Raw genomic sequence first — 15653 nt, forward strand, 5'->3', positions numbered from 1 at the left:
TGTTGCATGCACAACATTTTCCGTATATATTTTTATACTTACCATATTTAAAGATGTCTAAGTTTTTTGAAGAACAAATTGAATACCAGGAAACGTTTCTTTTGCTTTCGAAAATATTTAAATTAAAAAATAAAACAAAATATCCTTAAAATTTCTCCAATGGTAATTAGTAAATTGAATCCAATTACCTAGTTACAAACTTTGCCCATTTGAAGATTTAAGACTTTAATTGTAATAATAATAAATACTCTTAATTGTTGACTTTTCATATACGTATTTTGAAATTTTTATTTTACGCTTAAGCTTGCAGAAGATTTTTTTTTGGTTGACATTTGGGTTTTCTGTTTCTTGTTTTTTATTTTAGGTTTTTGTTCTAGAATAATGTCGTTATTTAATTGGTTTAACTAATGCTAAGTACAATTTCATTTAGTGATTTCGCAAATGGAATTGATTTCTTGTTAAATCGTAAAAAGCGCTTGTCATAAAATAAAATGGAATAATATATCATTTTGCACTGTTGTTTACCATAGTTTAGCTGTTTCGGTTTTTGATATAGAATATATGTAATGCATAGATGTCTAATCCGTTTTTAGAACTCAATTGCTAAATATATTCGTACATCCATGTATGTATATATATGTATATATAGGGTTTCATCTTTGGAATTTCATAGTAAATAAACTACATATACATTTAGTACATAGTACATTTATATTGACATTTAATTAAAGTTATGAAAAATATTTAATATTATATATCTTTTTCTGTTTGTGTGTGTGTGTTGGATGTAAGTGTAAATAGCATGTAGCTCAAATGTGGTTCCTTTTTCATTATATTATTATAGAGATATTTTGTTTCTTTTTGTGTTTTGTTTTTGAAGCAGGAAACTACAAATATGGATTTTCGATCTGTGATTGGCTTGAATACTTATATATGAGGCTTTATAAATATATTCTCTTGTATTGTTTTTGTTTTATATGTCTTTAATGTTTACTTGTCTTTCGGTATTGTATGCAGTTCACAATTCTATGCCAGCAACTGAAGCGTTTCTGATAAACATCCGCCATTTGCACTTTACGTTAGTGATTTGGTTTTTTATTGTTATAGTTTATAATAGGTAATAATTCATTTATTACGAGTAAATTTGTATAAAGGTTAAGGTAATGCGTTTATCTTTAGTAAGGCACTAGTTACACATACCGCACACAAACATACAAGTTCATAAGTCTCCTCAATGGGAATGAAAGGAGCCCTGAACTCGATCTTGGTGCTTAACGTGCAACTACTGACTACGACATACAAATACAATGCTCTTTACATACATAATTCCTTTTACATTCATATATAATATATACTAGATACTGGCTGCCGCCATACCATACACAAATCCTTGACGTCCTGTCGTCCTTCAACAACATTTTTATCTCTGTATTCCGAACAATTTCTTAAAGCTTACGTGCATTTTTAGCGTTTTTATATTGCATTCAATCTGTTTTTTATACTCTTGTATAGCGCGCTACTACAAACTCAACTAATCTTCGCTGCCTACTAAAGATAGTATGTGTGTAGTTTTATCTGTGGGTCTGATGAGGAGTGGGGGGAAGGACAGCCACTGGTACTGTACGAAGCAACTGCGTCAACTTAACAGAGTCTGGCTACGATTCAAATATGTGGATGGTTGTTGTTGTTGGTTGCTTGGTTGTTTGGTGTAGTTCTTGTTCTTGTTGTATAGAGTGTTTTTTAATATGTATTACATAATAATTGTCTGTTTGTCTCGCGGTAGTTAAAATGTCTAACCTATAAATACAATCAATTTATATATATATATTTTAGCATTATCGGGATTGGGAGAGACAGAGAAATAGAAAGAGTTGTTTATGGTTAGCGCTTGGGTTGTTCTAAGTAGTTCAGACTATAAACTAGTTTTTTGTTTTGTAACATTTACATGACAACTACATACGTACAATACATACAAAGTTTAAAATGCAACTGCAAAGCCCCCCCCACCTAATGCCCAGGGGCTGGCAGGGAGAAATTTTGTTTGTTTGTTTCCGTTATATGTATGTATGTTAAAAATTGTATATATCAAAATCTTGTTCATGTTTTTTGTTGTTTTCGTATTTTGTATTTAAGTGAATATGTCTTGTTTTGGGGTGTACGGGTGGGGCGGGGTGTTTTGGGGGATGCGCAAAAAGGAACGCTGTATAGTTTTTAGCCTATATATTGCAGTTGCTTTGATTCCTCTCTGTGTGAGTGTGTTTATGTGTTTGTATGTGTGTGTGTTGGTGGCTGGAATTCATGCATAGCAGAGCTAATAACCAAGTGCAGGATGACATTTTATAATATATTGGTTTCTATAGCAATTTTCTTTCACAATTTGGTTTTGCTTGAACTTAATTCATTCGTTACTGATTAGACACTTAAAGGATGCTTGGCTTAAAATTTAAAATTTTTCTTTTATCATACACTTCCAATGAAAATAATATATGTATACAAAAAAAAAACACTTTCACTTTATTATAATATTCGACATAGTTCAAAAATTTTACAATGACTTTTGTTTTGGTTTCGATTTAAGGTTAATGTTTCATATATAGTAATTGTGTATGTGATTGTATGTATGTATGTGTAGTGAAAGTATGAGAAAATTTATCAATTATGTGTGATGCGCTTTTATTGCTTCTTCATTCTATGTATGTCATGTACCATGAGATTCGTTGACATTCTACCTAAACATTAACTCAATCCATATATATATATATATATTTAAATCATAAAATCATTATGGATATTTCGTTCCATAAACTAAAACAAATAATTGACAAAAAAATGTACACTTAAAATCATAATATAGTGGGTATGAATTGAACTTAAAAAACTTATCGTGCAAAACGATTTTTGGGTATGTTGGAGGGATTTCAACGTGAACGTAAATTACAATTATGTCGAACATAGGGATTATTTATATATATATATATAAAATGAAAATCAGACATAATAGTTTTATATATATTTCATATGATACATAAGGCCTTAGCACGGGGCAATAGAGTTTTAGTTAAATGCTTAAAAATTAGGAGGCTCATCGTCATACAAAAAGCTGCCAATGTTAAAGCCAAAACTAGCTGAGATAAGATATTTTCGTTTCGAGCTGGGTGTGTGAGTGTGTGTGTGTATGTATGTGTGGGTGAGTGTGAGCGTGCCTCAATCTGAATGTGGTTCGAGGCGTGTTTTCTTGTGACGCGCATATATAATACAGACACAGTTTTCTTTTGATTTTGTCTTTTGTTTTTTTGTGGGAGAGGATATAAACAATATGTTGCGAATTGTTATCCATATTAAAAAAATGTTGTTCTTGATGTATTCGTTTTCTGTTTTTGTTTTTTTGTAGACGACTGTTGTTGTTGCTGTAGTGGTTGTTGTTGTTGTTTGTTTGTTGTTTGCTGAGTTTCGATTTACATTAATGAATGCGTTTAAGTTTTAGTTCAAGAACTTTGCTACTGTTATCATTATGAGGTTGGCCAAGGTGATGCAAATGCTTGATTCTGTCAGATAGCTACCTCCGCTCACAACCACATCTTTCTCCTCCAGCAATGGATAATCGATGACATGAATGATGCCATTGGTGCATTCAACATCGGGCCTATACACATTGATCTTCTTATAGTTCCATGTGATCACATAGCCTACAAGAGAAAACACAAAAGTTATTATTAATATTTTTAGCTTTTGTTTAAAGTGTTTTGAATGAAGATATTTAATTTTTTGTCTATGATGTGACTATTTGTTATTTGTGGCATGAGCTGTGCAATGGATTTGACTAACTGCAGCACTTACCAGTCCATTCGTGACTAGCATACTCATCATGTAGATCTATTAATATTAAGTTAGTAGTTTATTTTTGTTAGGCGCAAGACAAGAAATTTGGAAAAATATGTTAGTCATTGTTAAGCCAATAACCACAGAATTTGCATCGAAAATTAAAAGCACTTGAGAAGTTAAGACGCATTCCGAAAAAGAAAATCAAGCAAAATACTTACGTCCGGCCTCCTCATCGACCCTAATCTGTAGAGAATCACGGAAAGTGGGTAGAACAACATTGTCCGTTTGTTGTGACATTTTAACCAGATCCGACATGGTGAACACGCGATCCGCAATGGCCAAATGACGCTCTAAGATCGCCTTTGACTAAGAGAGAAAAAAGCATTAGTAATGACTAAGACAAAGGTTACTGAAATTACTCACGTGATAGGCAAAGTCACGCATGAAAAGCTTCTTGTGTGCCGAAGGGGAATCCAATTCGGTCTTCTGCCAGCCCTTATCACGGGGCACAAAGTAGGTGAAACGACGCTGGGTGTTGTTCAGCTGATCGTTAAAGTTGGAAAACTGACCCATTTTGTAGGTGTCACTGTGATAAAGAGAGGGGAATGGCTCAGAAGCATTGTTTTTACGATGAATTAGCATCACTTACCTCATCATTGGATCAGATTCTAATTTTCCCAACACTGTTGTATGGGGTACTCCCAAAACACGATCAATAATATGCACGAAACCATTTGTCTGGGCAACATCTGGCTGGACAACTGTGGCATTAACACCACCGCCCTCAACAGTTATGTGGGCATCGGCGCCCTCACCTTGGACATTGAAGTATAGGAACGTATGATTATTGAGAGTGGGCACTTGAGCAATCTGTCGAAAAGAAGAATCCCATGTTTAAAAAACGTTAACTAAAAGCAAAAAACATTCAAAGATCTTACCAAATTGGCATTCTTTTGCCTAATTTTTTCGACATTCAAACGATCCTTAATGATGTGCATATTCAAAATCTCAATCATCTTCTTGCGATCTCTGCAAGGATATTAAATGAAGAATTAGGATATTTACTAGTAAATAATATAAATGTATGTAATTTACCTAAGAATATTGTTGATGGATGTGGCATTCCAGGCCTCATTGCTCGGTGCCAGAATGGTAACCTCAGACAGATTGTTGATATCATCGAGCACGGCACCGCCATTGTCCATGATAGCCTCATAGAATTTTCGCAAAGCTCCATTCTTCGAATCCTCCTTCAAAAAAGCAAAGCACAAATATATATCAAATAAAAGAAAACCAATTTCGCAAATTGAAAAAAAAAAATAAAACTAATTATATGGGGAACGCTGAAGCAATGTTGTTGTTGATTGTTTAATTCTTTTGCTATACGAGTTTGAGGACAAAGACATCTAGAACAGCGACAACATTTATTCGAATTTGTTTAAACAATAAGAAAATGTACCAATTGAGGTATGCAAAACAATAAATGGTGAAGTGAAGAGATGAGGTTAATGTAAAATGTTGCGAAGATCTTGATAAGATTTGTAACCAACCAATGATTGCAACTTTTGGGAGAGAGAGAGTCGGTGGTGGTGATTGTGGTGCGGTGAGAGCGAATGTTTAAACATTTACTTACGTTTATAAACTAAACCGTTATACGTTGTAGAAGTAGAAGAACAATTGGAAGTGTGTAGAGAAGAAGAACAGAGGCAACAAATTGCAAACAAAATGTTTGTTGTCGTTTTACAATATATATAATAATTATTTGTTTTTTTATTTTAGTTCCGCGCACAAATTCCGCCAGAGGATGTGGTTAAATATAATTCGTTTGAAATGAGGCACAAGGGAAATAAAGTTTTTAATTCATTGTTTCGTTTTCTGTTGTCAATATTTAATTAATATTTAATTACGGAACTCTTTAGTTTTAATGCAATCTTACGCTATTTAATTCTGGCGTGCACTTTATATTCTTTCTTTTTATGCCACCCGCAAATAACAACTACAACAAATTACAAACCTCAGAATTGTTTTTTATGCAATTAAAGCAAATTAAACACATAGAAAAGCTCTACAAAATATGCATCCAAATCCAAATTGTAAACTAATTTGTTAAGCCTTTTGAGAAATTTTTTGGGAAATTTTGTTGAAGCAACTACATTCATTTTTTTGTTTTTTGGCTCATGCTCAAATTAATTGCTTATAATATAGATTTACATATATATTCATGCACAAAATTAGAATGAACAGATCATTAACGAATGAGAGAATATATATACGGTTGGTTGTTGTTACCTTGAACGACTGGATTTATATAGAGATTTTACGAATTGGTTTTTGAATCAATTTCAGTTCAGGTGCATCGTATTTATGTATTGAGCCATTTTGGTATAGTACCAGAACAGAAAGATAATGGAGAAGAAATAAATAAAAACACGATCAGTCACAGGATCAGTCATTTTATAGCAAATAGGTAAAAGTCGAGAAATAAAAAGAGATAAAACACAAAAGGTACACAACGAAACAACTCTACGAGTAAAAACAGAAAAACAGTTGAGAGCAATTTCCAAAAAATGAAAAACGAGATGACGTACGGCGACCAAGTGAGTGTATGTATGTATGCCCATGAGGAGGGGGATACGGGAAGGGGGGCGGTTAAGGATATAGGTTAAAGCTATAGTTACAATCAGATCAAAGCATGCCGACGACTGAGCGAACGAGCGAGCGAGTGAACGAAACGATCTGGCGAGTTCTTTGAGTTAAGATGACAAAAGGTAGGCAGGGAGGAAAAGGGAACATTGCCAATATAATGACTGATTCCGATTAGTTCTGCTGCTTTTAAGGGTATATATATATATGTATGTATGTATCCAATTCAGTACATTCAATATATGTATGTATATATAGAGATATGGTAATGAATGAAGTTTTCGTTTCTCATATGTCTTGATGACCTAGACTGGAGGCAACAGAATGACCAAGCTTAGCGCAAAATGTGCAATTTTTCGTTTTTCGTTTTTTGCCAATTTCATAGATGATATCAAATTTTGTTGATCGAATATGAGCGCAATGGCCTCATTTTATGCCCAAAGACAAAAAAACAATTCATGTCATGAATGAACATTCAAACAGTGAGAGAGACAGAGAATTTATATGGAGAAATTTGATTTGGTAGTTTACATCGAATACACATTGAATGGCTATAATACATAGCTTGAATCATTTGATTTTTTTGGTTGGTTGGTTTGGCAATACTTACATTACACCCAAAATTTTTTTAAAATAAAATTTATATTTTAAAAATTATTTTAAAATAAAATTTTTTCTTTTGATTTTACATGGAACCGAATTTAAGAGTTTTCTTTGGGCCAAATATGTTTGGCTTTTTTTTTCTGTTTTTGGTTTAAGAATTCAGTTCTAAGTAAAATCAGACTCTGGGCTTGAATTACATAGGTAAAAGCAATCAAATTCAAGGAGTTTTTTTGTTGTTGTGCATTTTGTTTTGTTTGTTTTTTGACCTTGCAATCAATTAAGTCGTCTGGGAAACTTAAGCAACAGCTAGAAACTATTGCATTTTCATCGATAAAGGGCGACTCAGCTAAATGCAAAGAAAAGTGTTATCTCATGTATGTGTATGTTGTGTGTATGTGTGTGTGTGTGATTGTATTTCTTGGTGCGTGACTAGCCAATCGCAATGCCGAGCCTTATCACAAGCTAATGGCACTATCAGTCTCTCTATGTGGGTTCTGGTGTGAGTGTCAAAGTGTCTGGCCAATCCCTTTTTGTTAAATGCATTCTTACCTGTAGAAATTGTGTGACTGTTGAATCGATGATCATCAGGGGACGTTGAATCAAATGGACTACACCGTTCTTAACTGGAATATTGGCCTTTACAATTTCGGCCAAGACAACACCCTCTGCATGCTTGGCATCGCCAACAAGAGTATTCGACTTGAAATACACTGAAAATAACAATTGTTAGTGGGGAATGGTCTCTAGATATTTCGTTGTCCTTACTTTTGCCATCCTTTTGCTTAAAAAAGCTAACGGTAACCTTAAGCAAATCCTCAAAGGCGGCCGATGTCTTGGGATCATCGTGTCGCGAGGCGGCAGTGAAGATGACAGTGTTTGGTATAACATGACCATCAATAACCTTGGCATCCACCAGACTGCTGCGAGTGGCAACCTTAAAGCCATCATCGATTGGTATCAAGAAGGTGTGAGCGCCAGCGGCTTGGAATAACGATTCCTTTTTGGCCATCAGCACCTGGTTACGATAGGTGCGCAAACGGCTTTCACCTATATTGAGCAAATCGGCTTTCTGCATAAATTCAAGGGCATCCGGATTGGTGATTTGAACCTGGGCAGTTGACAGCGTAGTAAGTGGATCTAGCACTTCGTCAATGATGTGCATAACCTGCAAAAGGGGCGACAATTGGAAAGTCATTCATCAATTGGACTAAATAAATCGCATCACATCACAACAACAACAACTGACCTGACGTTTGCCCTCGCGATTGGTCAGCTCCACACTGAGGGAGGGAATTATACGTGCATTGTTCACAAAGATGTCACCATTACGATTCTTGGTGATAAACAGCGGCGGATTGCCTTCCATATCGGATGACACACTGTTTGGCAGTTGATCTTTATTGAATGCCGCGGTAGCTGTAAATTGAAATAGTCGAATAAATATTTAATTAGCTATGCATCATCATCATCATCATTTGCTTTGTTCAAAGTTCATTTGAAATCCATGCTTTATTTTATAAAGTCTAGTATGAAAATTAAAAAGAGTTAAGTTTCTTTCTCACTGAAAGCAATGTGAAATGACTACATAAAGACCAAAGATTTCAGAAATGTTCTTCTTTGTCCAATGAAAGCAAAGTAAATGTAATTAAGCTCCTTAATTAAAGAATTTTCATGTTTTTGTTAATCGATTTGCTTTTGCTTTTGGCAGATTCTTACTAATGTGATAGAGGACATGGGTAGTCCCTGTGTGACGCTGGAAGGCTTCATTGGTGGGCACAAAGATTGTGCAGGAGCGTAGTGCTAGCGTTGAATTGGCCACAGGGTTCTGTTCCAAGAGACTATAGAACTGCAAAAAGAAAAAGAAAGAAATAGAAAGTGTGAGTTAGAGATTTTTTTTTTAATGTTCAAGAAATTGTTCGGCTCGCACAACAAGGGATGATGGAGTGAGTTGGGTGGTGAATTTGGTGGGTGGTTGGATTGACTGGTTGCTTGGCATTTTGGCAACATTGCGATTGTGAGTCAGGAATTGCCATGACGACAACAACTAGAAACAACTAATAAAACGGAACACATTATGCATGGCGAAAAAAAAGGTTTATTGAACCAATTACGTAAGCAAGGAACAGGGTTGTTGGATTTCCCTGCCCCTCACCCCACGCCAATGGTTCAATGGTTTTTATGTGTCATTGATTGAGGCTATGTTTCTCTATCTATCTGTGTGTGTGTGTGTGTGTGTGTGTGTGTCTGTTATGGACAGGACACATGAAAATGCATTTTCCCAGCTACCCTAAATAGCAGACGCTGACCCCGGTGGTTCTGGCCACCACCGCCACCGCCACCGCCACTGCCACCACCTGCTTGGCAACAAGAGAACAGGACATCAAGCAGGACATGACATGCAACCACATATTTTGCGGCTTCCCACCTAATGCCGCCGCCACGCCCTGCTGCACATTCTGAGTCCAGTTTATGAGTGAATATGCCAACTAGTGCATAGAGCGGTGTGTGTGTGTGTGTGTGCAGGTTCTGGCGAGGACAACACCTTTTTTGGTGCCCTCTTTTAGCGTATGGTTATGGCCTGGTCCTCGTCTTCGTCCTCGTCGTGTGTGACTCATGGCAATTTGCCTTCCAAAGGTTTTCGTTGTCCTTTTTTTCCAATTTTCCTTTCTGCCCTCCTTCTACATACTTTTACGTATGTGTAGACAACATTTTTATACTCGTTCTCTTTCTTGGTTTTTTTGTTTTTGGTAATCGGAGACGTCAGTTGTCGTTTTTATACTTATCCCATTCTTGGTCCTGGGTCCTGTTCATTCTGTTCTACCAACTGGTCTAACCTAAGCTGGTTTCAATTTCATTTCAGTAAATGGTTGCGCTTATCTTTCAGACAGCAAAAGGAGCAGGAAAGAGAGAGTGCTTAATGGGCCAAGTGAAGTTGAAGGAGTGCATTGTGGCATATGTCACACAAGTAAACTGGATACAAAATTGATAACGAGTAGTTACTTAAGCCATTGATTAATCGATATTTTATCAACAGTTTTTGAGAAATTGGATCAAAAAGAAAGTAAAGGCATATAGAATTTAGTTAAATGAATTGAAATCTCTCAAATACAAATATTTCAACTATTCAATTTATTGTCAGTTTCGTTTGGTTTTTTAGCTAATATTTTTTTGTCAGTGTTGCAGTTGCCAAACTGCTTTCTACCCTTATACAATAATGGCCTTCTGTCAACACAATATTCATTATGTCACCTAGCCTTTAGATCTTTATCATATAATCTTCATCTACATATCTGACAATGGGACAATTAGATGCAATTACTTTCATAAATTTCCATTATCAAATGTGTATGTGTGTGTGTGCTTTTTTTTCAAATCAATCTTAATGAGTTTCAGCCCCTTTTGTAGATCTAATATTCAGATAGATACAAAATACTGTAGCCAGATGGCCTCTCCGGGGAGTCCTTACTAACAATTTGCCACAATTGTTAGAGCATTATCCTGTCGTTGAGTCTTTCAATCTTTCCCCCTTTTTTTTTGGCTTGGCGGGGAGAGAAAATCTGCTTCATTTACCATGCAAACCAAAAAGTTTTTGCTTAACGGTGCCAATGACCCCAAAAACGTTTGCATCCCCCGCATATCTTAGGGATAAATATGTACATATATAAAGACTGCGAGTTAGAGAGAAGAAGAGAGAGAGAGAGAAAGAGTCAAGGGCATGAGTCAGAGCCAGACGGCGGTGCAAACAATATTTTTGGCCAATGCAATTCAAGCCATGTCGATTTCCACTACTTCCCCCCATTCCCACATTGAGGGCAATCACGTCAGGACATTACGCACACACACACAACAACCCTTGTTGGCCAATTTTGAATTAATGAAGTAAGTTTTAGTCCCGACTTGAGTATATCCTGCATCACCTGACCTGACGTTTCTACCTATGTATGAATAGCTCGCCTATTTATGATATTGACTTAACTAAAGGGAACTATTGAGGCAAAAAAAGGATCTATATAGTTTAAGAAGTCGTAAATGCTTCTTTTAGACTGTTAATTAATCCATATATACATAAATTTCAAAAACCAAACATGTAATTTATGAAGTTGTTGTTTGGGGTGCTTGTGTTTCTTTTTGTTGTTCTTGTTGTTGCAGCTTACCCTAACTGGCATTAGACGCCTGAAGGATTTGGCAGTGCTCTGAAAGATAGAAAAATAACCGCCGAAACAGTTGAAAGTTTTGCGATAATTTGAAAGTATTTTTTTTTTAGCCAAATTTGTAAACTCTGTTCTTTAGACGGCAAAACAACAAACCAAAAACAACGAAATCAAAACCGAAAAATGAAAATTTTATATCGAAATCTACATAAATATTACTCAACAAATGCAACATTTGAGCTTGTGGTGTGTGTGTGTGCGTTTGAGTGGAAATATTCAATTTTCAATATGAAATGAAGTGCACTAATATTAATTAGCGGATCGAGGGGCTATATCGATTTCCTTCCTTCTGTTTCGCCTCCATATGCATAAAATGCTTTTATGTGCATGTTTGTATAAATAAATTTAATTGGTACAAATTATGCATATACATACATAAATGTGCATATGTATATGTGAGTTTTTTGGAATATAATTGCAGTAGCCAGAGACATGGCCATGGAGTCAGAGCAACCCCTTGAGCCGGCCGAAGGCACATTTCTTTTTAATTGGTGTCATTGGGGAGGAGGTAAATGAAGGAGGCAATGTAGGAACAGAAGGAGAATGAATAGGGAGGAACGTTAGCGAGATGCGAGGCCATTTTCCCGCCCACACGCGACACACACACACACACACACACACACAGAGAGAGAGAGAGAAGGTTTGTCTAATGGATCATATCTTCTCTCTATTTGAGCATGTGTTTCACTTATGGCTCCATTAAGGTCATTCATGACATGGAATTGAAATCGTAATGGGAATGGGAATGGAAGGCTCATCACATCTCATCATATCGCCGCACACATAACGCGCATCTTGGTTTCGGTATTGTAATCTTAAATTAAATTCAATTGAATTCGATGCTGCCTGCCTGCTCTCCCCTGGTTGATGATTGTGTGTTGATGTGCGTCAGTCTATCCGAGTTCCACTCACACACCACACCACACCTTCCCCCCTCTGTTTGTTTGTTTTCTCTTAGCATTCAGCAAGTGTATGTGTCTAGGCGTGTCCGCCTTCAATACCAATTCCAGTTGCAGTTGCAGTCAAAGGTTACAAAAATTTAAATTAATAATAACAAAAAAAAAACCCCAAGACGATGCAATGCCAGTGACCATGCAACAGGAAGTTGGGGGTCAGTGCAGGAGGTCGACCGACCGTCTGCCCGCACATGCCAGTCAGCGGAAGATCAACCAACTGGCTTTTAATGACATTTCATATGAAATTATGAATTATGCGTACGTAATTTGATTCTTTAAAACAAAATTAAACTTCTGCTTAGTTCAGTTTTGCATTCTACCAAGCGAAACCACAAGTTGACCCCTTTTATTCTCCTTTTTTCAACACCATGAGAACTGCTAGCATAATGAGAGCAAATCAAATTCTAAACTACTAGGTATATAGTTAATATGTAATAAATACATGAGTGATCTAAATAATTAAAGAAAGAGCCAACTACTCTAGTTATTTGTGGATTCTCTAAAATATGTTTCTTGAAATTGAAATTATTTATTAATAAAAGGTAGGTTTAGTCTCTTTTGTTGCAGGTCTCGTCTAGTCTAAGTCTCTAGTGGCAGTTGCAATAGCAAATTATGGGCTTCAGACTGTCGCACGCTTTCTTTTCAATTGTGAAATTTTCTTTGGCTTTAGTAATTTTTTTCTGCTTTTGCTTGGCAACATTTTGGGTTGGTATTAAATGTTTAGCAGAGTAGAACGTCAGAGTACATACAATAGGTACACATAATGTATAAATGGATGTACTTTATGTTGTATGTGTGTGTGTACCTACCTATATATTTCTGTTTTTGTTGTTTTAGCTGGTTACCTTTGTTGGCTTCTGACTTTTTACACTTTTATGTGTTTTTCCAATGTGAGACTGTGTGTGAAGGTGTAAAAAGGGTAAACTAAATAGAAAACTGTTATGCTCAGTCAGCGTCAACGGCCGGCCGGTCGGTCGTTCGGTCTGTCTTTCTGTCTGTCGGTCGGTACTTGTCTGTTGTACGCTTAATTTATGTAGTTTTAGTTATGGTTTTTTTTCTCTGCCTGTTTTACATAATAGAATCTGCCATGCATACCTAATGTGGCCAAGACAAGTTGACTGGACTTTGTAACTGGAGTATAAATATTTTTTATGTGGTTTTTTTTTTTTTACTAACATTGATTTGTTTTTTCTCTCTCCCAGCAGCCAAAAGGCACCTGGCTGCAGCAGCAGCAACAACAACAAGTGAAAAGGCAAAAGGTCAAGGACAAGGACAGACGCATTCTCATTCTCATTTTCAATGGCTACCTGTGCATCATAGCCTAGTGCCATCTCTTTTGCGCAGGCTCTTTAGGCTCTCTATCTCTTTCTATCAAGGTTTTTCGTTTCAAGGGCAGCAGCCCCCGCCGCCGCTTCTTAGGCATAGACGAAATGTGTCAACCAACGGCAAAGACGACGCAGATGATGATGATGATAATGATGGTTAAGTGTTGGAAAAGGTAGAGGGGGAGGAGCAAACTGCTGCTGCTACTCACCTATGAAAATATTTACTTAAAAATGACTTGACTTACCTGTGAAAGTTCCGAATCATCGCGCAATTTGTCTGCCAATTCGGCACCAGCTGCATAAGATAAACAGCTTAGGAGTAGCAAAAGTGCTGCTGCACTCAGCCCACGGCAAGTCAAAAACATTTTCCTATTTTGTTTCTTTTTTTTTGTTTTTTTGTTTCCAACGGCACTTCTCACGAGAAACGACGACAACTACGACGAAGACGACTTTTTAGGGTGGTGGTGTGTGGCAGTATTATGTTATTTGGGCTGCTTCTAAGATACAGATCTGCAATTTAAAGGCAAACACTCGCATAAATTATGCATTCAACAATAACAACAACAACCACTTTTCCTCCCCCCTCCTGAGATGAAGCCCTCTGAGAGCTCTGTCACTATGAAAACAAGCTCTTAAAAACAAAACAGTAAATTCGGCGAAATGCGAGAAGAAAAGAAAATAAGCGAAAGCATCGCAACTTCCTGCCGGCTAACGCACTGTGGAAAAAATTGAATTAAAAACCTATCTCGCTTTGTATTTAAATTTACAGCCAAAAAACTAAAAAGCTTATGTAATACCGTTTTAGTTTTCCAATGAAATTAGAAATATTAAAGTTTTTCTACAGAAAGTTTTCTTTCGTTAAAATATAAAAAAAGTTATGTAAGAATTATAATTTATCGATAAAATTTAATTGAATTGGCCTTCAATGGAATTGACAATGTTTCACTTAAACTGGGTGGAAATTACGAAACAGAATTAGGATACCATCAATTAAAATTTGATATAAAATAATATTAAATATTCAATCAGTTTAATTCCACTGTGCGACGGCGCTTTAAAGCTGCTGCTGCTGCGGCTTCTACTTGCTTCGAAGGTTGTTGTTTTTTTTTTTGTTATACCACATAATTCTGCACACTAAGCATCTCTCTCGCTCTCACACACGCATACATCCAGCAAAATACCGTTATGTCATCAGAATCAGAGGCATCAAACGCTAAAGCTGCGCTTAGTATTATTTGTTTTTCCTTTTCTGCTTATAGTTTTTCTTCAATAATTACTTTTGCATATTAATTTTTTTTATTCTACACATTCCTTTCTATTTGCTCATTGCTGCTGCTGAGCTGCGCTTTTTCCCCCAGTCAAACCGCTTTTTTTCAATTCGATTTCAGCCGAAAATCTATTCTTGGAATTTGAGCTCAAAAAAGGGCAAAAAATCTTCAAAACGAACTTAATTATGCAGTTGCATAAGAAAGCTGTAACACTTCTTTTTATTAATTTTGAGGCAAAAGAAAAGACGGTCACCCACACACACAGGCACAAGCACACGAATAAATCAATAAACAAAAGAGCACCGTTTGAGAACTTCTTTTTTGATTAAGCACAGGAAAATCTATACTAAGCACCTGCAGCAGCTTACAAATATTACAGGTTTCAATCAGATGGATAGAAGACCACACAAAATATAAGATGCAAATGCAATATGCTCATGGGAATTTAAACACTGTTACTTAATTCAAGCAAATCCAAATTAAATAATTTTTCAATTTTAAATTTTTTTTACAATTTCACAAAATTTACCAACTTTGTCGACCGCGAAACACACCCGCTCACTTCGAAAACAAAAACAACAATCGCCCGCGACACGGGAGGTGTGACCAAGTTGTAAAAATCGAAAAATGCCAAATAAAATTTGCAGTGTGACCAGCTCTAAAAAGTAAATCATTTAATATTCGCCGCAAAAGTTGAATATTCGCCATAAAATTTGATTTGCTCCAAACATAAGTGTGACCAGCTGTAAAAAGTAAAGTTCGGGTTGAGGCCATCTCTAACGCGGCGATTTTTCTCTGGGAAACATATCGATAGAGACATCGAAG

General features: G+C 36.1%; 1 protein-coding gene across 6 annotated transcripts; it reads right to left on the bottom strand.

The window, feature by feature from the left end:
* Nucleotides 1-757: 757 nt before the first annotated feature.
* LOC6649701 (fasciclin-1) lies at nucleotides 758-15430 on the bottom strand. 6 transcript variants are annotated; one of them, XM_023179609.2, is made up of 16 exons: nucleotides 15358-15429; nucleotides 13806-14070; nucleotides 8785-8914; nucleotides 8315-8484; nucleotides 7834-8233; nucleotides 7618-7778; nucleotides 6112-6120; nucleotides 5456-5464; nucleotides 4918-5072; nucleotides 4761-4851; nucleotides 4472-4692; nucleotides 4246-4408; nucleotides 4041-4188; nucleotides 3838-3873; nucleotides 3561-3686; nucleotides 758-1797 (listed from the first exon to the last, which is right to left on the bottom strand). In XM_023179609.2, the coding sequence occupies exons 2-16, from the start codon at nucleotides 13923-13925 to the stop codon at nucleotides 1793-1795; spliced, it is 1944 nt and encodes a 647-aa protein (XP_023035377.1). In that variant the 5' UTR covers nucleotides 13926-14070; nucleotides 15358-15429; the 3' UTR covers nucleotides 758-1792. The 6 variants fall into 6 exon arrangements, with proteins under 6 accessions (XP_023035377.1, XP_023035374.1, XP_023035373.1 ...); XM_023179606.2 differs by lacking the exon at nucleotides 758-1797 and having other exon boundaries at nucleotides 3392-3686; nucleotides 15362-15430; XM_023179605.2 differs by lacking the exon at nucleotides 758-1797 and having other exon boundaries at nucleotides 3392-3686.
* Nucleotides 15431-15653: the final 223 nt, after the last annotated feature.

The sequence above is a fragment of the Drosophila willistoni genome, chromosome 3R, assembly GCF_018902025.1.
Source record: "Drosophila willistoni isolate 14030-0811.24 chromosome 3R, UCI_dwil_1.1, whole genome shotgun sequence".
In the NCBI taxonomy this organism is placed as follows: domain Eukaryota; kingdom Metazoa; phylum Arthropoda; class Insecta; order Diptera; family Drosophilidae; genus Drosophila; species Drosophila willistoni.